Source organism: Urocitellus parryii, chromosome 3, assembly GCF_045843805.1.
Source record: "Urocitellus parryii isolate mUroPar1 chromosome 3, mUroPar1.hap1, whole genome shotgun sequence".
NCBI lineage: Eukaryota > Metazoa > Chordata > Mammalia > Rodentia > Sciuridae > Urocitellus > Urocitellus parryii.
In genome coordinates, this window is record NC_135533.1 from 16,267,910 (window position 1) to 16,293,094 (window position 25,185).

A 25,185-nucleotide genomic window follows, 5' to 3' on the forward strand; every position below is an offset into this window, starting at 1 on the left:
TGTCCTACAAGACAAAGTGACTTGACATCTGTGAACAAATTGAGCATGACTTGTCATAAACATCACAACAAGAAAAGGAAGCTTTGGCAAAGTAGCTGCCCTTTGATGTAGTGGGTGATGATCCTCATTGTTGTTGCTTTTCTATTAGGATTGGTGTTGGGGGATGTGGACACTTATCTGACTTATCCCCACCTCAGGGTTTCCCTTAACCCTTGGCAACTATACACCTGGTCACATTTTCCCACACTTTCATGTCCCACTTCGATGTTCTAGGACTTACCTTACTTTAATGGCATCATGAAGCTCCTAGATCATAGGACAAAAACATAGAATTTGGTTATTCTTGCCTGAAAATATTTGATACTATAAGCCCTGCAATGAAAATATATTTAAACATGAAGAAATGTATTCATTTTAAAAGATGGGTGACTCTTACTATTTTTCCCCCAGAAAACATTTGCTCTATATTTCTGCTTCTCTGTGCTCAGTTTTGGGATTCAAAGGACTATGGTGTGGACTCTTGTGGACTGAGTTATAATAAAGGTGGCTCATACATAAGATAGGTTTCTAAGTTGCTTGGTTATTCTACAAAACTCCTTATTGAAACCATCTGCTATATTGGCCTTCTCAGGATGCTGTAACAAAATGCCGTGGACTTGGCACCTTAAACAATAGGCTTTCCTTTCTCAGTCCTGGAAGCTAAGAAGTTCAAGGTCAAGGTGCTGGCAGATTTGGTTCCTGGTGAGGAACTCCTTCCTGGCTTGTAAACAGCCACTTTCTTTCTGTTGACTCATGTGACTTTTCCTTGACCCGTGCACATGCAGAAAGGAAGACAGGAATATTTTTCTTGTGCTCCCCTTGTATGAGGACACAGATCCTGTCATGGTGCCTTTGCCCTCATGACTTCATTATTTCCCAAATGTTGTACTTTCTAATACCATCAAATTGGGGTTTAGCATCCTCCACAGAAAAATAACCGTAAGTTCATCTATTTTTAATGAATAAAGTAAAATAAGAAATTTTCCTATAAGACCTGTCAACTTAGTCTTGTTTCTTTGTGATTAATCTAATACAATGTTTTCCCTAACATATTGGAACTCTTTTTTAATCAAATAAAGAGTTAATATACAAATTCATCCTTTCCAATGTAATGTGTTATAAGAAATATGGATTTCTGTTCATGGTACTTTAAAAGACAAGTGTTTACACTCCTCTCTCCAATTAAACCCTGCATATTTTGGGACAGTAGGGCTGTTGCTCATTATATCATACATCAGAGGGTGAGCCCTGCTCACTCTCAGAAGTTTGTGACTATTTTTAGAAGCAATAAAATTATTCAGTTTGAAAAATTTAGAATTAATTGGATGGAAGGCCTTACTGAATTAGTAAAATGTTTGAGTCAGTAGAAATTTACTAATGCTTTGAGTACCAGGGACTTAAACTAAGTTTTAAGAAAACTCTGCCCTGAGCAGTATAATTTACCCACTGCTTATACAAATGTTTTTTTGAAACAGTCTCAAAGTACTTTAATACCACTATTGTCCTTCTAACTCACTAAGTTAAGGCAAATTTTAATAGAGTTTTGATCTCAATTGTCATGAAATTTGCAGCATTGGGCCTGGATAAGTAAGGCTTAACATGATACTATTTAGTGATTTTTTTTCTCATTTGTGTTGAATATATCTTTCAAAAATGACCACATATTTGAATAAATCAACTTAAGACCTTGTGTCTATTTTGGTCATAGCTCAAAGAAAGTTTTCCAACACCTTTTCCATTTCTAGACTTTCAGTAGTATCCATTCTAGGAGTATTTTAAGTGGTCCCAGGAGAAGTGCTTAAACTCCTTGGGCTAACTTTCCTGTATCCAAATAGAAGTTTAAAACTCCCTCTTTGTCTCTGAAGAGAAAACTGAAGCCGCTGGGTCTTTTCCTTGCAGGAGAACGCCGTGAACGGGGAGCACCTCTGGCTGGAGACCAATGCCTCAGGTGACCTCTGCTACCTGGGAGAAGAGAACTGCCAAGTCCGATTTGCAGTGAGTGTGTTCTAGGCTCCTGCTCTGTCCCCGGGGAGGACCTCTGGGTCTGAGGGCAGAGGGGGTCTGGTGCCTGGATTTCCCAGGAGGGTCCTTGTGAGGCAGAAAACTTTCTGGAGGCTTTCAAGGTTTACAGAGCATTTACGAAGTGAACATAGCTTGCAGGTTGTCAGTTTTTGTGGCTTCAGGGTTTGGCGGTACAGGTGAGACCTTGGTGTGACAATGGTGCTTAAGGATGACACCCAGGGTAGGTTTGTGTGTGTGTTGGGGCTGGGGAGAGGGTGCATGTGAAGGAGGGAGGGTTCCTTGTGTGTGGAGGAAGGGGGTAATCTCTCCCATGTGGGGTCCAGCATTCCTGGTGGGAGAAGAAGAAGTGGGGTGCAAGCTCCTGTTCTGGAGAGCGGTGTAGGCTTAGCAACTTATCCCCACTGTTCTGGACAATATCAGTATCCAGGTCAATCAGAGCATTTTTTTTTGCTTATTAAAATTTACTTTGTGTCCTTATTGAGAACAGTCTGTTAAGTTTAAAATTCTATTTAGGTTCTGTGAGAAAAGCCCATGGGCCATGCAAAAAGTACTTTATGAAGGAACTAAAACTTTAATGTTGGGAAAGTGAAGTTAAAAGTTTTGCCTTGTTTAAAATTATTGGTCTAAAAGGAAAGTGATGGGGATCTTCGAATAGAAAAGAAAGAAAGATAACTTACATAGTACTTAAATTTTTTGGTAATATTTGTTAATATATGAAAGATTTGGAACAGAATGTAGGGCATTGAAATTTCAAGCATGTATGTGTCTGTTAATAACTAATGAGGAAAAATTTGAGGTTTTGTCAAAGTTGATAGAAGATACTTTTATCAGGCTGCCTAGAATGGCCAAGTCCCAGAACCAAGACTTTTACATCACATTAGCATCTTTGACTCCTAGAAGAGGTTTTACTTGGAAAAAAACTTGAGGTTGGGGTGGGGGGGAAGATCAGGTTTTTCTTGAGTGAATTTAGGAATAGTAAAAGGTCAAGGAGGAGCCCAGATGAACAGGGTCTGAATCGGAAGTTAGGAAACCTGGATTTGAATCTCAGCATTAAACACTCACTGTGTGACAGGAGAATTCATGACCTTTGGTTCTTGGCAACCTTCCAGGAAGAAAAAGAGTGTAGGATTAAATTATTTTAAATTTTGCTTCTAACTCAGATCTGTAATTAATCGTTTGCATTTCTCTTCTAATCTGGTTGTAAATTCAATTGATTTAAATATCAGCATTTCAACTTTATGCATATGTAGTTTTAATTAAAGTATAATTGCATGGAATTTGATTAAATTAACTAAATCCACGAGAAGCTCAGCTGTTTGGACTAAACTGTTATAAATAATGAATTAACATTAGGGTCTCAGTTAATTTCATAAACACTGGTCTTGGGATATCAGATAATACAAAATAGAAAAAAAAGAAAGCCACTCTTGCTTCACATGGAATTCATACTGATCCTGCTGTCCACCAATGGACTAATTTGTTCCAGACTCTGCCTTATCTCCAAATGGCTCCCTTTTTGGTCCTTTTCTGATATTCACTTTGGGGCAGATGCATGTCACCTCCATTGACAAATACATGAATAATCATACACATCCTCCTTCTACCTGCTATCAGTAAATAGCACTGCTAGCCACTAATTGGTTATTATTTGGTCACTGTTACCTCTAGGCCAGAGGAAATACCAAGTAGGGTAAAGGGAACTGTAGGCTGGAGTATCAGGTAACCCAGCTGTGAGAATCCCCAGCACTGGGGCGTCTTGACTCAGTTTACAAAGTGTCTGGAAGATAAAGGGTTTTCCTCCTCGTGATGTTGATTCACCAAAGGAATAAGTCAGTGAGGAAGGGGCGCACCCCACTGTTCCTGAAGACTGGCCTCTTCACCTAGAAGTGCTGTTTCGAGGATTTGGTAAAGCATGGCCTAGGAGGGGCTCACTTTCCACAGTGACGGGCAGAACTGATTAAAAGCAGAAAACCAGAAAGGACAGGAACAGATGATTCATAGAAAAACTGCCAATTGCCAGTCCATACCTGAAAATCAAAACAAAGCCACCCAAGTTAGAACAACTCTGAAGAGCCAGCCAATCTCATGTGCCTCTTCAGTTAGCAAAGGTTTTCCAAGTGATGGCACTTCCGGCTGGTGGCCTCAGGCTAGAATGGTTGCGGGAGTGTCGATGGATGCACTTCACAAAATTGGTAGTGTGTAGTAAAGGCTTTAAAAACCTTCCAGCTCTCTCCCCCACCTCATACCTTGTGAGGTATGTGCCAGCTTTGAGATCACATTTCGGGAGAGACATTGACAAGCAGCAAAAATGAGATGTGTCCAAGTTGGTTCAGGGTGTGGGACCTTATGGTCAAGAAAAGCTAATGAACCTGGGTTTTGACTGAGTATTAAGGAGGGAGGGTAGAGAGAGGTCTTCCAGGATATTTAGAGCCGCTGTGAAGACTTGAGTTTGGTATTAGGGAGATGGAACAGGTTGTCAGCCTAGAATCCACTGACTGACAGTGGATCCACACTCTGTGGTGCACAGACATCACCTGGGAAAAGCCTGTGAACCATGTACATTACTGTTTCCCGCCTTGCTCCAAATGCTGATTTAGTTATGCCTAGAGTTGGACTTGCAAGTCTTGGTTTTTAACAAGCATCTCAAATATTCTGGTGCAGATGGTCCACAAAGTTAACTTCAAGAAATACTGTAGTATAAGTATGTTAACAAACAGAAACCGTCCTGCTGTCCAGATGGTCCAGCTGGAGAAATGGTCTCAAAGGATGTATCCATGGATAAGCTGAATGACCATCTTCCAAGGATGCTGGAAAGGGAAAATGAGCACCTGTTGTGGACAAGGGTCGGACAAGAGGCAGCCCCCAGTTTAAATGTCCTGTTAGCAACTTCCTTAGCTTTTGTAAAAGAACCCTGCATCCTTACACTGTGTATTACATTCTCATTTCTTTTAGTGCACCACTTTTGAAGAATGGCCACCTGTTAGGGTTGGGATCAAATTACCATAACCAGGCCAGATTCTGCCTGCAGGCTTCTAAACAAAGTTCAGGCATCCTGCTTGTGGGGAGGAGAGAATCCATCACTGAAGACAGGCTTGTGCTCACTCTGTACCCTGTTTTAGCAAAGCAAATGTCACAAGTAAAAGTTAGGAGAAGGAAGAAGTCGGTGTGGGCTGAGGTAGACAGAGGCCACGTCACAGAAATGGTGCTGGAGTTCAGCTTTGAAAGATGGTTAAGATTTACATAAGTGGAGTTGGGGAAGGAGAACATTTTGGGGAAGGAGAACAACAGGAACAAACTCAGAGGCAGGAGCAATCTCTGAACAAGAAAGACAGTAACTGTGAGTCACACATGAGCACGTCAAAGGGCCTCTGTTAGGGAAGCATAGAAGGAATGCGGTGGGGGTGTTTCCATGTTTTCTGAATCAAAACTTGGAGCATGGATAAATGTTGGTATAATTATGGAATACACTGTCCACACCAAGACAATGTTGAGGGTGAAAGTGGCCAAGGATGATAATGATGTGGCGGCATTAGGGGTTAACCACAGCTGCATCAGAGTCGCTAAGGCAGTTACTGTAGCTTACACGGACATCAGAGCATCTATTAACTAAGCTCTCCTGCAAAGCCAGGGCCTCCTGCTGCCTTATGGATCAATAATTGGGCACTGATATTGGAGGATATTGAAAACAAGACAGTGACTTCAGAGGATCTCGGACTGTTACAGGAGTTTGCTCCAAGGCCTCAGGGCTGAACCACATGATCTTTAAAAATCTTTCCTCTTCTATTCTCTGGTGGCAACATCTAATACAGTAGAACTGTGAGCAGATATTTACAGGGATTAAGCTGATTCCCAAATCAGCAATAGTTTCCAAATTAGTAACTGTTTCTTTTTCTGGTTTAGGGAAGAGAAAAGGATGTAAAAATAATGAAACTGGAGTAGAAGGATCACTGTTTTCCCAACCTGATTATAGAAAGAAAAACCTGAAATAAAACTCCAGTCAGGACCACTCCCACTTGGTAACATTGATTGCTATTTATATTTCTTCATCTGTGTATTCTGTCAGTGTCTATGGGCTGAGGACCCAGCACCAATGAGACAGTGCTTGAGACAGTGCCTAGACTGTGCCCTGACTGGTTAGTGGATACTCTGATAGCAACATCTCATACCCCAGTGATGGTGTGTACAAAGAGCTCCAGCCAAGTGTCTGTACCCAGAGGAACTTCCCCCATCACTAAGAATCTAGAGAGCTCAGGCCAGTGCACACCTGGCTTCCCACTTGAAGGTCACCTGCCCACATAGATCTGCAGACATACATGCCAAAGTTGGTCACATGGGCTGGGCAGGCAGAGATGGACAGCATGGATTGTGAACAAATGGACTTTTTGTGGTACAGACTAGGGTTTGAAAACCCACAGTTCTGGTTATATTCTGTGTGAACTGTAGACACAACATTTTATCTCTTTTTGCTTTGGTTTCCAGATTTTAAAGCATTGTTGTTAAGGTTGACCTCAGAGATCATCATTTCTGAGAGAGCATTGTACTCCTGCAGGACACTTGACTCCTTCATTTTACATTTTAAAATGTTGACTCCCAGTCTGGATATGTTGCATGTAATGTGTGCTATGGGCATGAAATATATTTTAAAAATAATGAAATGTTTCTGCAGATGATTCTGTAAACCTTCAGGATAGAGAGCCACTGATCAACTTCATAAAGAGTGTCAGGACCAAATGAGGTGGTCTGCGTTTTGCACCTGGCAGATCCTGGCAGTAGTGAGTTGAACTATGTACTCCAAAGAAGAGGTGCTGATGTTCTAATGTCCCCGACTTTGGAATATGACCTTATTTGGGAATGGGGTTGTTGTCAATGTCATTAGCTAGGATGAAGTCATACTGGAGCCAGGTGAGCCCTAATCTCATGACAGGAGAGAACAGACAGAAGCATGCAGGGAGAAAGCCCTGTGATGACGAAGGTCAAGAGTGGAGAGATGCAGCTCCCAGCCAAAGAGTGACGAGGACTGCAGGCTGCCATCAGAACCTAGGGGAGCACCCAGGAGGTGTGCAGCCATGTTGACACCCTGTTGTTGGTACTTTGTCAAGGCAGCTCTACGAAACTTGGGCAGCAGCCACTCTGTGAGGTGCGGATTTTATCTAGCTGTGAAGATATCTCCAGATCCACATCAGTTTACGGGTGCATGCACAGGGACACAGGTAAAGCAGCCGTGAGTGTTTAGGTGGAGGGACAGGTGGTTTCTGGGTAGGTGAATAGATAGGTAGGTATCAGCAGCTGAGAGCTGCAAGAAGAGAGTAGGTAGATGGTTAGGTGAGTGAGAGCGCGCGTAGGTTGTGTGAGAGGAAAAGGGAACTGTCAGACTTCAAAATGCCGCTACCAGATATATCTTCTCTATTTTTAAATGTGCTTGTGTCACCTTCTTTTTGTGGGTAGGCGAATAGGCTCTGTTTTCCTTTTGCTATTGTTTCACTCACGCATTTTGCTTTAGTCTTTTCCTTGTGGGTAATGTCTGGTGAAAAAAGGCTAACCCCACCTGCAATACCTGACCTTCATCCTGAAGTGTCTTCCAGTGTTTCTGGCAGTTTGACAGATAATATGGTTTCATTGAGATAAGAGTCAGTGAATCTCATTTGGTGGGCCATGTGGCAAGGGGGTCAGCAGAGTGGAGAGTGGGAGTCACTGCAGATTTAGAGATGAAAAGATCTAAATACAAATCCAGGCTCTGCTCCACTGCTCAGAGTTCCTCTATAAAATAGTGATAATTAGCACTACCTACTGGTATCAGCACAAAGATGAAATTAATTAACAAATGTTCACATTCTCCCGCCTTCTCTTTTGTTCCCACTTATAGTTCGATGTCATTAAGTTGAACAAGGTAAATAGTGGTTGGTTGGACTTTGGTTTTAATAAGACCTTATGTTTGGGAGGACTCCACGTAGTCCCAACATTAAGACTCTTCTACCTCCATTTGTCATTTTGCTTCTGTGTATAACACCCACATTCTTACTAGGTCATGGGTGAGACCAGTTGGGTGTGACAAATCAAAGTAACATTTTCTGGGAAACCTCTCACATCCTGTGTCCTCTTTCAGAGGATTGGAAGCCTCATCATTGCCTATAGTGTGATATCACAGTATCTGCCCACAGAGATGTTCGCTATGGTCTTGGGTTTTGGGAAGACACTGGAAAGAAGTGTCTAAATTCTCTGTCCTATTTGAAGAAAACTTTCATCTTTCTGCTGTTTAAAAATTAAAATGACCCCCAAACTGTGTTACCCCTGGTTCATTTCATCTCAGGAAGATGGGAGCATCCAGCAGCAGAATGTACAAATGCAGATTCCCATGCATCTGCATCTACAGATAAAAGGATGAGAGAACCAATACCCAGCATGCATTTCTGGGGACTTTCTGCCCATCTGTGTATTTGGTCCAACGGGTGCACACCACAGTGCACCAATACTGGTCTCAGGATGTGCCACGATCTGCCTGCATATGGTTCTGTTCTGGGAGCCTCACATGCCAGTTGTCCGGCGTGGCAGATTGATGATCACACCCCAGATGGCGGCTTGGCTGAGCTGGGTATAGGCTGTCAGAGGGAACCCCATATGTGGCAGCAAAGCCCAGGAGGCAAAGCCAACTTTCTGAGTTGTTGGGTGGCAGCCTGAAGACAACATATCCAGGGAGCTGCCAAGGCCGCTGTCTGCTTGAGGACTCACCCACCATTAGGATATTGAGAATATAATAAATCAAGATGACTCAGACCAAGCACAGCCATCAACATTAGTTTATGACAATATAAAATTCATGGACAGACTCTCTGCTTCTGAGTGACTTGTCAGTGTAGATGAGTAGAGGAAGGGAGTGGGGGGTCTCCTGTGGATGGAAGTCATGTTGCCTTCTGTGGATTGGCCAGATGGTTGGACGTTTCTGTGAGATAATCCCTTAATATACTGAGAATAGTGCCTGGCACATGTTAGTCATTATTACTATTACAGCTACTGTGACGGTTCTTATAATCATCATTTAGAACAGAATGCTGTCTGTACAAGTAGGTAACTATCATACCCACCTTATTTAATAGAGAAAGAAAGAGAGATGATACTTAGGATATGAAGCCCAGGGGTCTTTAGGAGTCTGTGACTTCTAGATGACCTTCACCAATGTCTATTTGCACAGTCCATTTTTTCCCCCAATCATATTATGGACAATGCTGAACTCATATGGGTTGCTATTAACTAAAAAGGGCTTGTGATCATAAGTTTAGAAAACACGGAACACCTTTTATATACAAGTAAGTCTTATGAAGCTCAAAGAAAAATTTAAGTATACAGGACTTCCAATTTTTTTTTTCCCTGAGTGGTGGGGAGGATTGCAGAACCCATTATTTCCCCCTCAGAAGAGCCCTTGACATTTCATGGGATTTCAATGTCCAGTGGAAAACTACTTGAGAAACGCTCCCACATTTCTTTGCAGTTTCCCTAGGACTCATACTCATCTCGGTTCCCTAGCAACAATCCTGGGGGACAGTTAGAGCAGGCAGTTCATGTCTACCCAAAGGTAAAGGGAAGAAGAGTCACCACGGTTTAGTCACCAGCCAAAGCTTTATCATTTCTTTTTTTACATTGAGCCAAAAGTGTGCATGTGTGTGTGTGTGTGTGTGTGTGTGTGTGTGTGTTCTTCTTAAGAGTTTGAGCATCTGAGAGAATATTGAAGATGAATAGATATATCTTCTGTAATGACAATTTTAGGCTGATGCTGCATTTGTGTTCATTTGTGTTTGTAAGTGGGCGTGCGTGTTTGTTTGAAGCAGTTCTATTGTTATTTAATATTATATGGTCCTGTTACTTAATAATAAAGATAATTTGCATCCTATTCAGCATAGAGTTTGCATGTCACCTAGGTAATGCCCAGGTGCATAGAAACACTTTCCCTTCTGCTCATGTTTCCCAAAGCCAATAACCCACAATAGTAGATTTTAAGCAGTATTCTTGTTGCTCAGGGGCATGCAATCTTGTCAAACCATTGTTTGCATTAGCATTTATTCAAAATTTCTATGACCTCTAAAGTTGACCCTGTCTCTGTTTTCCTAGGAGCTTTTTGTTGTAGTTGATTCCTGCCTCATAGTCCAGTCAGAAACATATTTCAGAAGGAAAGGATTTAAAAACACAAGGAAATAGAAACCTTGCCTTCATATTTTTATTGAAGGAGGGGTGGGTATTTGATGAAGTAGGTGGACTTTGGAATCAAATTATCTAGCTTTGTATCCAGGGTCTCAGATGTATGACATCAGTCATTGTTTTCACCTCTTGACCTAAATTTCCTATTGGTAAAATGTGAGTAGCAACTTGCTTCTCATGATTGACAGTTGATTGAGACGATGCATACAGAAGAGTCATTAGCTTGGCAGATGATAAGCACTCAATAAATATTAGCCACTAGAATCATTCCTCTTGGAATGAAAGTGGTTCCATGAACTAGACCCCAGAAGGAAACCCAGAATACTAGATTTGGAGTCTTAGAATCACCTACTGTGTCTCATTGAGGAAAACCTAAGACAGAGCTCATGCAGTGAAGCAACCAGCCGCCAAGGTCAGGCTGTCCCCTGACCCTGACCCTGTTCTCTCTACTCTTTATGGCACACATCACTTTCTATCATTTTAAAAATATTTTTTTCATAGTTGGACATAATCCCTTTATTTTATGTATTTATTTTTATGTGGTGCTGAGGATCCAACCCAACAGCTTCTATCATATTATTTAAAAAAATATTTGCCCTCTTATTTACTTGTCTCTACCACTGGAACACAATCTCCACACTGGCTGGGACTTTGCCTATTGTAAACTCTTGAACCTGCAGCACTGAGAACAAATAGCTGCACTGATTAGTCGTCTTGTGACTTTTCACTTGAAGAATATATGAGTTCAATAATGTGATTGCTGAGAAAGAGACCTGTACTCACCGAGACATTGTCACCAGGTGGACTCTGCCATTTAGATATCATTGCATTGATAGTCCAAGGACATTTGAATTCCTGCCTTATTTCTGAGGCTCTTGAGAGGGCAATTTCCTACTCACTACTAGCAGACTGTTATGGGGGTAAAGCACTCTTGGCCAGTACTATATCTTCTGAAGCCCATTTTATTTGATCCCCGTGAAGAACAGAGACTGCTTTTTACCATCTTTTTGTGGGTGATCACGGTATGGCTGTCATTGGTCCATTTCCATGGGGTTCTCATGAGACCGAATAAAGCAAAGGTGTCAGCTATCACATGTCTTATGGGTTCTTATCAGTATTGGTCCCATAAGCCAACACTGAAAATAAGACAAAGAAAATAAGAGGGAAAGTAAGTTGTCATCAGTAGAAACCCGGATTCCACTCTTAGCTCTTCTTCTTGAGCAAGTTGCTCAGTATCATGGGGTCTCAGTTCCCTTAGCCCCAAGTGGTTGAAGAGTACCTGGCCTGGCTAGGAACCAGGGACATCATACTGCCAGCCACCTAGTGAACGATGGTAATGGTGTCCTCACTGAAAAACAATATGGGTGGCGATGTGTGTACATCAGTGAAAACAGCTTTCAACTGGAGATACAATGAAGGGTGACTGAAATGTTGATTTTTCTCGGGTGAAACTGGCTGGGGAAGCCCTGTCTTAATTACGTAACCAATAGCTGCAAACAAGGAAAACAGCAATGAAAGGAGAGCTAGCTTACCACTGCTGGTATGGGTTCTAAAGTAATATCTCATATGAAAAAGGTACCTCTAAAGTGTTGGTTAGAAATATTTAGTTGTTGTTTTAAAAAATTCATCTATTTCCACAAAGTAAGCTGATAATGAGAGCACTTAGACTCATTCTACAAGTAAGATGGCTTAAATGGTGCTTTCATACCAGCTGGAGTTAAAAGGCAAAGTTTGGCATCTTCTAGTTCCATTAAGCCTCAACTCTCTGCTGTGCCCAAGATATACTACTTCAGAACTGGAGAGAGCCATTGAGACAACCTCTGAGACCCCAGTTCCTGTTAACTTGCCTTTGTTGTGGCTTCTGTAGTATTTCCAGCCCATCCTCACTCCTACCTGTCTGCTTCAAATGTGTAGATGCCCATTCATTTGTATGTGTAGGTCTCTAATTGTGAATTTCTATTTATGATTGTCTGTGTACTAGTAATCATATTTACATACATTTTTTGCACACATATCCACTCTTCTGCTAACCTTCTGTAATATGTATGGCAACTTTGATCTGTTAATACAAAATAAAACTTTGGAGAGAGGCTTAAAATCTAACATGCAGCAGCCACAAGAGCAGTTGGAAAGAACCAGAGACGGGAAGATGGCAGCACGTGTACTGAAACTCTTGACTGGACCTGCTGGCTTCTGGGTGGAGAAGTAAAGAGAAGCAAATGTGAAAAAGGAAGGAAAGCACAAGCAGGTCAGAGAGGACGGGGAGAAGGAAGAGCTGATGGCAACCGGTAGATGGTTAATACTAACATGGCAACATGAAGTGTTCTTGGGTAAAATGAGAGCCAGGAAGAAGAAATAGGATGACAGATTTTTGAAGTTTTGAGTTTGTTGACTGAGATCTCTTTCTAGTACATCATGACCATTCTGGAGAAGATGAAGGAATGGGTGAGCAGAGAAGCAATCGTCCAGTGGAGAGGACACTGGACGTCATACATTTGACCATCTCAGACAATCGGAGTTTTAGGATCATTTCATTCAGCTTGTACCAACATTTAGCAATTTTTCAGGCCATTCCCCATACTCCAGTATGTTCTGTGTCTAAATAACTGCACCTGAATTGTATGTAGATTTCTTAGATGTGGTAGCAGTACTTGCTCAATGAAGTTCTAATACTTAGACCTCTCTTAAGATTCTTGTAGTAGCTTTCAGCTGAAAGTGAAATCTGGCACAATACTTTGCTGCTTAATTATGGGATGTCTTCTAAGAAATACATCATCATATACTTGCACAAACCTAGACAATCTGGCCTTTTACACGCCTAGGCTGTATGGTGTGTTACTTCAGATATGCATGAAGTCTGGCTTTGACCGAAATGTTGTTATGCAGTACAAAATTCTACCTATCATATTTTCCCCTGTAAAAAAAATTTAAACCAAATAAAAAAATAAACATTCAATTCTAGTTTTGAGTCAACATGATTCTAGCAGTGTGATTTACCAAATTGCTTCTCAGGTGAGTCCCAGTGGTTGCTTTTCAGGAGGGAGAAAGGTTTCTTGTATTTTTCTGGCTCTCATATTCAGTGCACAAAGTCTTCTACTTCCCTTGGCTTTCTGCTGCAAGATTTTGGCTTCTTTTATTCCCCCTCTCTTGAATGCAAGATATAAAATATACTGGCAGTTGGGGAATTATAACACTTTTCATTTGTGTCCAAACAATAACAGGGAGGCACTTTTCTTCTTCTCTCCGTGTGTCTCTTAGGGACCAATGAGTTGACCTTTCTTTGTATCAGCTCCAGTGTGGCCTTGGCTTAGCTGCAAGATTTATGTGCATATCTGAGGTTACTCAAAAGTGTCTCTAGGAACACAGACACTTCACATGCAGAGTGCTTCAGAGGATGTGTTCCTTAGAAAAGAACAAAACACACTGTTGGAAGAACATATTAAATGGCTTTTATTACAGCACTCAGAGACAATTCTAGCCATAGTCCAGTAGGAAACTGAGGTGTATGCTATCAGCAGGTCAACACCTGTAGCCAGAGTGTAGGATCGAAACCAACCTTAATAGTATTAATTAACCTACTGAAAGACCCAAGACCAAAGTGTGAGACATTCATGTTGACCTTGGAAAACACCTGTGTGGGATTGGAAAGAGGGGTGTGCACTCAGTCCCTGCTATAGTTCTGGCTTGAAATATTCCCCAAAGGCCCTTGTGCTAAAGGCTTGATCCTTAGCCTGTGATACTATTGGAAGGCAGTGGAACCTTTAGGAATTGGGGCCTGGCGGGAGGTGGTCTGGTCATTGGGAGCAGGTCCTTATAGGGGATATTGAGACCCCACTACTTCTTGTCATCACTTTTCTTCCTAGCTGAATAGACCTCTCCTCCATGTACTCACACCATACTGTACTGTGTCATCACACCAAAGCAACAGGGCCAGATGACCACTTGCCTTTGAGATCGTGAGCCCCATCTCATCTCCCTTTCTATCTGTAAATTTCCCTTTAACACTTATTTCCATCAACATGATATATATATATATATATATATATATATATAGATAGATAGATAGATATATAGATATATATATAGATATAGATATAGATATATGTGTGTATATATGTGTGTGTATACATATATATTTAAAATTATATATATATATAAACACACACACACACACACACACACACACATATATATATATATATATATATATATATATATATATATAAAAACACTTAATTTTTAGTTTTAGGTGGACACAATATCTTTATTTTATATTTATGTGGTGCTGAGGATCGAACCCAGTGCCTCATGCATGTTAGCTGAGCACTCTACCACTGAGCCACAACCCCAGCCCAACATGTTATGTATTATACTTGCCTATTTTGGTTATTGTCTGCCACCTCTCTCAGGTAAACAATGCTCTGTGATGTGTATGTATACATAAATATATATTTGCTGCTATGTCCCCAGTGCCTGGAAGTCTGCCACCTAGTAGGGACTCAATGTTTATTAGTTGACTGAATTGATAAATTGCTTAGCTCACCTTCTCTCATCTCCTTCCTTGTGCTTTGAGATAGTGCTGCAGGCTCTTACCAAATTAAATGATTATCTTACCAAATTAAATTATTAGTCTCAAAACCTCTATGGGTCCCTTGTTACCCGTTAAGTTAAAATTTGTAGTTTTTAAAGTCCAGATGTAGGGCCTTGAGGGACCCTATCCCCGTCTACCTTACAGCCTCATCTGCATCACCCCGCCAGGGTCTTCTCCTGGGGAAGACTGGCTGCCTTCTGGCCCAGTTCCAGCTGTTTCCTTTGCCTCCCAGCCCCATTGTTGACCCAATAAGCCTTCCAAGTTTTGAGGGACTAACAGATACATGTGGCCTCCTATGAGCAGCAGTAGCACGGTCACTTCTTGCTCTACCCACCATGGAAGCCCTCAGTCCTCTGCAGCCTGGCCCCCCATCAGGTCTTCCTGGGGCTCCCCAGAAGACATGTGATTTGTCAGATGAAATAGTTGCCCCACAGCAGTGGAACCCCTACCTTGTTTCCCCTGTGGTCTGTAGAGGTCTTGTGTTCCTCAGACAGCATAATTATTACTTCTTGCAGGATTGTCCATTATGAGAAGCCCATGTACTAGTGGGGATTTTGTCTCCTAATGTCTCCAAGACCGCCATTTTTTCCCTTCTCCTTTCCTTCTTCTTCCAGGATATCTGTGTCAGGTATTGAACTTGGTGTTGGATTACAGCTGTGTGGAAAAACACAGCAGAATCTCCACCATCTTGTAATGCTAAGATTTTTTTTTTTTAAACACCTGGGCGTCTTAGAAATAGTTCTGCTTTGCTAGTTCTATGGCAACCCCTTATGACACAGCAAACCCACTGTGCACATCTGTGGACACCCATTGTGCCCGATCCCCCAACTAAGTGCACGTGATCAAACTCAAACACCAAACCTTGTGCAACATATAACTTGTGCAAGTGGACACCCATGAGCCCGGCAGCTCTGTGCCCACCTCACTTACTGAAGCCAGGCTCAGTTCCTTTCAGAAGGCATCAGTGCCTGTGAAATAATGATAACTTTTGATCTTTCTGCTGGAATGTCTTTGATTTTTCAAACGTATACATCTTTTAAGGCTAAATTCAGGAACTGGATTTCTCCTTGAGGCCTTTCTTACTGACTCAGCCTCTGCAATCTTACTCTCCTCTAAATTATACCTTTTATTGTCTGAGCTGTTTCTTTAACATTTCACCACGTGCAGCAGCTCTCTCCTAACATTTTGCCAGCTTCTCCCAAGACAGAGCGTTCTCCTCTGCCTTCTACCTGGAGTGATGTTAGAATGATCTGTTGACTGAATTTCCACAAATATATTCTGGAAAAGCTGGTGGTTCACAGATTGTTCCAGCCGCATGAGAAATTCTCTGTGTGTGTGTGTGTGTGTGACTGTAGGTCAGACCATCCTGATTCAGGTAGCTGCCGCACAGATGTGTGGATACACATTGGATCCTGGCATGAGGATTTTGGTGCACACATTCCTCCACCCATCTTCCAGAAGTCTCTGCTATTTTTTCCTTTCAGATATTCTGTGATACTTTTGGCATCATTTGTAATCTAGGATGTTGATGGTGGAATACCATCTCAGAGGGATTCAGCCCTTACCAGGGCCTGGTCTGTACAGAGGTCACGTTTTTACCAACACATGGGTCTTCACAAATAAAGCCTTCCTTTCCAGGCTGAGGGATAGGACCCTCCACAAGTGCCATTCTACTGAAGTCAACCTTCTAAGGAAATCTCCGAGGTTTCCTTGGGTCACAGACTCCTCCAGATATGTGCATCTTGGTTCCTTGGTCTAAGATCATGAGATTCTGTTGCTCTGAACAGAACTGGTAAAATCCCAGGATGTCCAGTAGGCATGTGCTGGGACCTCAGCTGGCCACCCTCCTGACTTATGTGAAACTGTTATGCTCGAATTCAGGACCCCCAAAAGACCACCAGAGACCAAGATCCATGTTAGCAGTAAAGAGGTATTTATTGCGAGCTAGCTCCGTCCTCCACGTGCATACAGCGACTGGTGATGCTGAGAGGCCCTGAGCCCAGGGTTTGCAGCAGTTTTATACACTCTTTGGGGGAGGCAGGGACTTCACATACATCATAGCATCTCTTAGCAAATCATCACACACCGCGGGAAAATCAAATAACAACTCTAAAACATGATTAGCACATTCACTGGTGGGAACAAGTTGGGTAAGGGTGATTGGTTAGTACAAGAGGGGGATTCGTTTGAACTGATTCATTTAATTCACAAGGCGTGTAAGTGCTGAACTACATGGTTTCTCAATGTGTTATCAACCACCATAAACTACTGGGAGGGTCATCCGGCATCCCAGGTATTTTCCCTGTCTCATGCTGATTGGTGGTTGCTAGGGGGTTGCTATGTGTCCTCACCTAGCCTGACTGAGTCAGGGACACCTGGCTCTGCAGATTTCTCCTGTTATTTACAGACAAACCACTCAGCAGGGTGGGTATGTGCCTAGGAGTGCTCTGTGGGTCTTTCCAAGGACAAGGGTCACGCCCCCTTCCTTGGACAGGCTTTGCTCTGAGGTAGAGGCTGGTTTCTCAAAACATTCTATGTTCTGCTGGGAGAAAAGAGGAGCCAGATGAGGGACAGTGGAGGCTGGACTTTGGCTCTGAAGTCTTACTCATGAAACTTTCAGATAATGTCATTCTCCACTTTTCCTAATACCAATTTACAGATTGCATCCCAGGCTCCCCAGAGAAGCAGGACTTGCCAAGTATGCTTGTCATTTCTTCTAATGAGATTTTAAATAAATCAAAGAACTCTTGTTTTCATTTACCTTGGATTATACAGCAAAAAAAAAAAAATGTTCTTGTTTTTGTTGCCCAGAGAAGCAGTCCTCACCTAAAGGACTCCAAATTCCTGACATTCTAAAAGCTAGGAAGTTTCCTGTCCTGCCATTCACCAAGCATTCCCTTAGCCCCACCCTCAGAGAGAGAACCCCCCTGGAGGAGGCCAGCCTCCTGGGCTGCACTGCCTTGCTCCTGCCCGCTCACCAGAGTGCCCCTGTGGCTGAGCCTGGTGGTCTGAAGGGAGAACCTTCTGATCTAGGAAGGCCAAGGGGCTGAGAACTCAGTGAGGAGGGGCTCAGGGAAGCCCATCCCCCAGCCTCCCCAGAGTTCCCCTTCCCTGGGCTTTTTCAGCTTCAGCAGAAACTTCCCCTAAGAGCCCCCCTGAAGCTCCCTCCCTGCCTCTCCCCGTGTGGCCTCCTGGCTTACAGGACTCCGTAGAAGCAGCAATTCCCTGCATTAGGTCTGGGGGCTTCACTCTGGTGTCTCTGTCTAAAGGGATAAGCTGTGAGTCCAAACTTCACCCTGGTATTTTGGGAGGCAGGAGCGGGTTCTGGCCTCTGCACCCTCCTGAGCCAGGGAAATCCATGGGTGGCCACAAAGACTCCTGATTTCTGGTGGTTAAACCTGGTGGTTGGGTGAGGGGTGTTCTTCAGGCTACAGCAGGAGATATGTGGTCAGCAGGTAAGATAATCTGCCCTCTGTTTAAGGAGAGGAAAGGTTTGGTGTGTACCTTGTTGGGAAGGGACTAGCTAGCCTTGTCTTACCTGCTCCTTGGGGTCAAACAGCACACTGTTGGGGCCAATAAACATTGAGTTCCAGTTACCCTGGGATGCAAGAAGGCAGGATCCTTTCATAACCACAGACCTTTGAAAGCAACTTACCACCGTCCTGAAGTCTTCATGTCCTTCCCGTCCCTCTCAACCCATCCTGCCGTTCCCCCCTCTCCTCCCGTTTCTCTTCCTTCCTCTCCTTTCTTTCCATTTTTTATTTCCCCCCTCCTTTTTCTCCTCCTTCCCTTTCTCCTTTCCTCACCTTCCTTTTTCCCTCTATCAGATTCTACTTCCACCAGAAATTCATGATAACTTAGCAGAAATCATCTCTCTTGCTCCAGGGAATTAAAGATCGCTGTCCTATAGCCAGAGGTTGTGGTTGGGAGAGATATGAAACCCTGTCCTGTGGCCACTGATTGCCTTTCATCTTTCTGTCCTTGGAACTGATACCCCCAGCTCCAGGGCTCTAAAGCTGTGGCAATTTTGCTTCCTTGCTTGATAGGAGCAGCAGTTTGGTGAGGAGCTGCCCCTGCTTGGAAGCCCAGCCGTTCCTGTAGTATGGAAAACGATAAAGGGCCAAGCCAGAACTTTAAGTGTGTTTCCTCTTCTAGCCACGGTACGGCCGCTAGACCAGGCCTGCCAGGCTCAAACATAGCATACCATCTTGTTATTATGGTTATTTCAGGGATTGCTGGGGGGCTAGGCACCACTGGGCAAGGGCTCTGTCACCGAGCTATCTCCCAGCCCCTTTCATGTAATTATTTAAGTAAAGGCCCATCCTGATTTTAGTAGATAAAAGTGAGATGTGATAGTTTTCATCGCTGTGACCGAAATAGCCTACAAGAACAACTTAGAGGAGGAGAAGTTTATGTTGGCTTATGTTTCCAGAGGTTTAATCCATGGCTGGCCAAGATGTGGCGCTAAGCCCAAGATGAGGCAGAACATCATGGCAGAAGGGCATGTTGGAGGAAAATGACTCAATTCATGACAGCCAGAAAGCAGAGACAGAGAGGAAAGGAAAGGGCACCGGGAAGAACAAGCTTTTCAGGGCATACCCCCCCCATCCACCCCCTCCAGCCACACCTACCAACCCACAGTTAACACCTAGTCAACAGTCCATTCAAACTAGGATGGACAGATTAGGTTACAGCTTTCGCAATCCAATCACTTTACCTCTTAACCTTTCTGTATTAACACAGAGGCTTTTGAGAGACACCTCATATCCAAACCATAACAGATGGGATGTGATCTATTCTTAGTTTCTACAAATATGCTATAAAAGCATACACACATGCGCACACACACACACAGATTAATGGGTTTATTTTGAATACCAACACTGATCAAATCAGGAAACCCTTATTAAGGGCACTGAGGTTACTCTATTTGAAATTTAAAGTAGAAAGCCCAAATGACCTTTAAATTCACGGATGAGAACAAATTAATACATTTTTACAATTTTAATTTTTGAACATGGACTTAGTGTCCCGGATAATGTTTCTGTTTTCAATTATGTTTTTGTGCTAGGTTCTGTAACAACTGTGTCCCAATAGGAAGAATAACCTATTGGATGATTTGTTAATGACTTGGTTTAATTCATCACCTTTCATAGTGAAGGACGAGCTGGCTTAAGTAAGAGTTATTTAGGAAAAAGGGAATTAGTGAAAGTATTTAGAATAGAGTAGGCTTCATGTTGTATTGCCCGTATTTAGATAAAATTTTCAAAACAAAAATTGTAACATCACCAAGCACAACATTCTACATGTTTGGAGCAAGTTCTGCTCAAAAGCTTATTATCTAGCCACTTCAGATAGCCTTAGCCAATTGAAACATAGTCAAAACCAAAAGTCAGCAGTTGCCTTTGGATCCATTGAAGCAATTGTTGTCAGTTGAGGAACTATAATCCATGTTCTTTACTAGTATGGGAAAAAATCTTGGGCCTTCACTCAGAATTTATTCACTTAATTTTGTATATGTTTATAAAATTTAATTATCTGATTTTCAGATCACAAGCTGCCTAGTAGCTGTCATTTAGGAAATCCTGGGCAACAAAGACAGGAACAATGATTTGAAAGGGTCTTTTGTCAGATGGTAGGAGAGGAAAGAAAAATGACTGGACTTTGAAGAAGAATTCAGATTACGGTCAATATTTGCTGCCTCAGGAGGCAGAAGCATGTGATATATTTTAAGAGGGTCTTTCAGAATTCAATATTATTTAATTAAAATTAGTTTTATCACATACAGCACTTTATTTCCTATGTTGTCAGCCATAGATAGTCGCTCTTGAATTGTTCACGATGAATGACGTTAGCGTATTTACATGTCATCCCAGAAAGCTGAGTGATGGCATATCTTGAGGCAGTGGCTCTTAAACTCCAGTATCCCAGATCCCTTATCTAATAGGGATTTTGACCCAGAATCCTGATGTGGAAAACAAAGAAAGGAAGAGGTGTTCTGGGTTTATTGAGTTCACAGGCTTCCTGAGCCCACTGTATTTCTTTTCCCATCCTCCTCAATGACTCCTAAGACGCCTCCAGAAGCCCTGGAACTCCAAAGAGCTTAATGCAGAGCTTGATATCAGGCACACAGCTAGACCCAGGTTGGGGGTATGGACTAGAAAGGAGGCTTTTCAGACACCTTAAATCATAGCACCTAGGGGGTAGCTCACCTGCAGTGGCCTGCTTTGCTTGTGTGCAGTGTTATCTAGGGGTGTTGTGGATGGCAAGAAGCTGCCTAGAACCAACTCCAGTTTCCCTGGCATCTCTGTAACTCTGTTAGTGGGACTTAAATGCCCCAAGGGTTTTCTGCAGGTGGCACTAAAGCAAATCCTACCAGGATATGCGCAGGAAACAGGAGAGCCCAGGCACTTGTCTGTGGCCATTCCTCTCATGAAAATTTACAAGGTCAAATTTTATTACTGTTGTTGCTGTTGCTGCTGCTTTTGTTACTGCTGTGACGACTGCTTCGCATTCTCTTGTAGTGTGCATCCTCCTCTTCCTCCTCCTCTCCCTCTTCCCCCCACCTTCTCCTCCTGCTTCTCTTCTGCTGTGTTTAGGAGTAGAGCAAGACAGTTTTCAGTAGTGTTACTAGTTGTTTTAGTTTCCCTTATCCTTTGTTACTTGTAGAATCAATTGACTGTCAAATTCATTCAACATTGAAGACCAGGTTCTCTCTTTAGGAACAGGAAAGAGTGATCAAAGCATCCACCAACAGGATCAATGAACTTCAGTCAGTGAATACATTCCAGAGTTTTCATGGTTGTGGTAAAACAGTGTTTTAGTTGTTTCTTTGATAGCTGAGCTGATAACACTGTCATCACTGGTACCAACAGGAGCCCACCCCCACGCCCCCATGTTGAATAACTGGAACCATCAAGGAACCAGGAGGGGGCAGTTTCTTTCCTTTTGCTGCCCCTTCCAAGGTGGCTATCTGCAGTCCCTCCAGTCTCCTTGGGCAGCACCAGGATTGGGCTCCTTCCTACCCCACTGCCAAAGTCGCCTCCAATATGACACCCCAGCAGAGGCAGCCACTCATCAGACGGGGCGTTGGGGGAGTTGCTCATAGTCTATTCTGGTGCCTTCTAAAAGGAAAGGGACCGCCTTTCACACTTGGTGGCTTTGATGGACTGTTGGCAGATCGGTTGTTTGTAAGAAGTTTCTTCTAGTTCGCAAACTCAAAAGTACGGACTCAGCTGTCCTTGCAGAGATCTCAGCGTTCCCACCTTAAATGCTACAGGACCCTGGTAGTGATGAATTGTAGAGCCCCTGTTCATCTCTCCCCACAGCTCTTTATTATTAGAGAAAAGATAAGCCTTAAAAAGCTTTTTATTGTGAATCTAAACACTACCAATTGTCAGAGAGGCCAAATTGAGTAATGCTTAGGAGTCAGACAGTCTGACTCTGCTGTCCCCTTAATTAGGTGACCTTGGGCAGGTCCCTTCCCAGGCCTCACTCTTCTCATCTGTAACCTGGGAAGAATAGTACCTATTTCACAGAGTTGTGGGGGTTAAGGGAGTTGCTATTTGTGAATACTGATAAGGGCATGAGGCAAGTCCTGTGTTGTATTAACTGCCCTTGCTGAGTTTGCTGTTGTGGTTGCTATCCTTATTATTATTTCTTGGGTATAAAAACTAGAACTGTGTTCTCTCTCCTGAAGGTAAGAGCAGAAATCCAAGTAGCTTAGTATAGATTTATACCTGGAACTGAAGCCTAAGGTGATTGACCCCTTGAAATATAGACTTTCTGGCAGTAGGAAATGAATGCTTGATTTGAATGCAGAACTAAGTAAGGCTCTCAAACAGAAAATCAGAATCTAGGTGAGAAAGATTAATTGCTCAAATGAAAATGTGACAATTTTTTTTTAAAGAGATAAAATAATGCCTACATTGCTAGGTTTCAAACTTAGAAGTAGTGTAATGGAATAAAGTGCCCAATTCATATCATATGCTCCATATGACATTGGGACATTATTATACTTGGGAGAGACCGGCCAGGCCACTGTGGAACTACTTGGTGAGACAAGACCATTAAGTTTGTCCTGATGTTTAATATTTTGATGAAGTTTCAAATTCACTTGCTATGAAAGAATGGCAGTGTTTCATTTGTGTGCATATACAGTCCTTATACCAGGGAAGTCTTCACACAGACTGTTAACGTTTCTTTCCTGTATTTTGAATTGAATGTTGTAGAAATCGGCTCTCAGGAGGAAGTGTGCAGTCTGTAAAATCGTGGTCCACACCGCCTGCATCGAGCAGCTAGAAAAGGTAAGAGAGCGCCACCTGCTGCCGCCTCCTTTATTGTAGGTGTTTGGTCTTCAAAGACTGGGTGTCAGTTTCCATTTCCAACTTTTTGGAAAAAATGCCCTTTAAAAAAACAGGAATTCCAACATAATTAACATATTAGTAGTAAAAAGAGTTTTAAGCGTAATTCACTGTGTTGTTTGCTAAGTGTCAATTGCAATAATTTTATGTTACCTCTTAGGATGAATAATGTTCTCTGGAGCCAGCGCTCAGTCTTTTCTCTGGGCTTCTTGGTCAGTGCTTTTGCTCGTGCAGGGTAAATGTGTGGCGGGGGCTGGAAGTGGCAGCCCGAGGGTGTGTTTGGAAGTGGCAGCCCGAGGGTGTGTTATCTCCAAAGAAGAAAATTCTTCATAGTGCATTTATTTGACATTTGGGAGAAAGGAAAGGACCCAATAGTGATTTTCTGCTGCTTACTTTCAAGAGTCCCTCTCCATTTCCATGTGTGATTCTCTGTGCATTATCTGTGTTTTCAAGCTGACATGTGTAAATGCATTGAGATATTTTAGTTCTACGCAGCATTCACTTAATTTCACTGACATACTACAATTGCTGGTGACCTAGATGGTGTGGCAATGACCACTGACGTTTGATCTTAGTATGTTCTTTCCCATCGCAACTCCACTTATTCATCTCCTTCATTCTTACACTTTCACATCCTACTGTAGTTGAAGATGACGTAAGTGTACCATGTAGGAGACCTCCCCACTTAAAGTAAGGGGCTGCTGAATCCTTCTATAAAGAATACTTTTTCCATTGTTGGAATAATCCTTACAACATTTTCAATTTCTCAAGTTTATATTTTCTACTTTTAAATTTTAAAACCCAGCTGGGTGGTTTAACTTCTCTGTAGTTTTCCTCCGACTCTTTTCTTATCTATTTCTGATTTTCTGTTTGAGAGCCTTATTGTTGAAAGATGCTGTGATTTCATTAGTGAGAAGGAGGGGATGGAATGTGGAGATAGTGAATCAGTTGATGTGTCTGTAGATTATCTAATGTGATGATTTCAAAGCACTGAGAATAGCAGTAAACTTTCTTCCTTATTCTTTACTTTTTTTTCTGTAGCCTCAGTATCTGTCATTGTTGGATGGTTTTAGGTAATTCAATTTAGTCTGATGCTATCCCTAATGTAAATGCTTTTCTTTTTAAATGACAGATTAATTTCAGATGTAAGCCAACGTTTCGAGAAGGAGGCTCAAGATCACCAAGAGAAGTGAGTAATTGGGTTTTTTTTTGTACCAGGGATTGAACCCAGGGGTGCTTAAATACTGAGCCACATTTCCAGCCCATTTTATGTTTTATTTGGAGACAGGGTCTTGCCAAGTTGCTTAGGGCCTTGCTAAATTGCTGAGGCTGGCTTTGAACTCTGGATCCTCCTGCCTTAGCTTCTTGAGTCCAAGGAGGCACCACCATGACTGGCAAGAAGTGAAGTAATTTGAGGCTCCATTTCAGATCCCACCTTGGAATCACTGGACTCCTAGATATTCACCTGGGATCGAAAAATAAATTCCCTCTCTAAGTATTCTAAATCAGTTATTTATTAATCCACTAATATATACAGTCAATAAAATCTCATAAGTCTCTTCAACATTTGGACACTGCACTTTAGATATGTTGGGAAACCACGGTCATACTGATTTGAACCAGAGAGTGGGGGGCATCACAGTTGAAGAGGCAAGAAAGAAATAGATGCTATTGTCTGTTGATTGATTTTAATTCTATTTTGTTAATTTTGAGTGCGGGGCATTAAGCTATTCAGGGGGCAGTATAGTTAATGGTTATTCATGTGTTTTAGCCAACATTTTTTGCTACTGTAACTAAAAGACCTGACAAGAACAATAGCAAGGAGGAAAAGTTTATTTCAAAGGTCTCAGTCCACATAGCTGGCCCTATTCATTCCTCAGGACTTGAGGTGAGGCAGAATATCATGGTAGCTTGGGAAAGAGAGGGAGAGGGAGAGGGAGAGGGAGAGGGAGAGGGAGAGAGAGAGAGAGAGAGAGAGAGAGA

At 42.4% G+C, this 25,185-nt stretch overlaps 1 protein-coding gene across 2 annotated transcripts in view; it reads left to right on the forward strand.

The window, feature by feature from the left end:
* The window catches only part of Dgki (diacylglycerol kinase iota), a 414,620-nt gene that overhangs the window by 148,877 nt on the left and 240,558 nt on the right, over window positions 1-25,185 (forward strand). For both annotated transcript variants that reach the window (XM_026398565.1, XM_026398566.1), the window contains exons 3-5: window positions 1,939-2,034; window positions 23,071-23,145; window positions 24,335-24,391. In XM_026398565.1, the coding sequence (XP_026254350.1) occupies window positions 1,939-2,034; window positions 23,071-23,145; window positions 24,335-24,391 (228 nt within the window). The remainder of the gene's footprint in view (window positions 1-1,938; window positions 2,035-23,070; window positions 23,146-24,334; window positions 24,392-25,185) is intronic.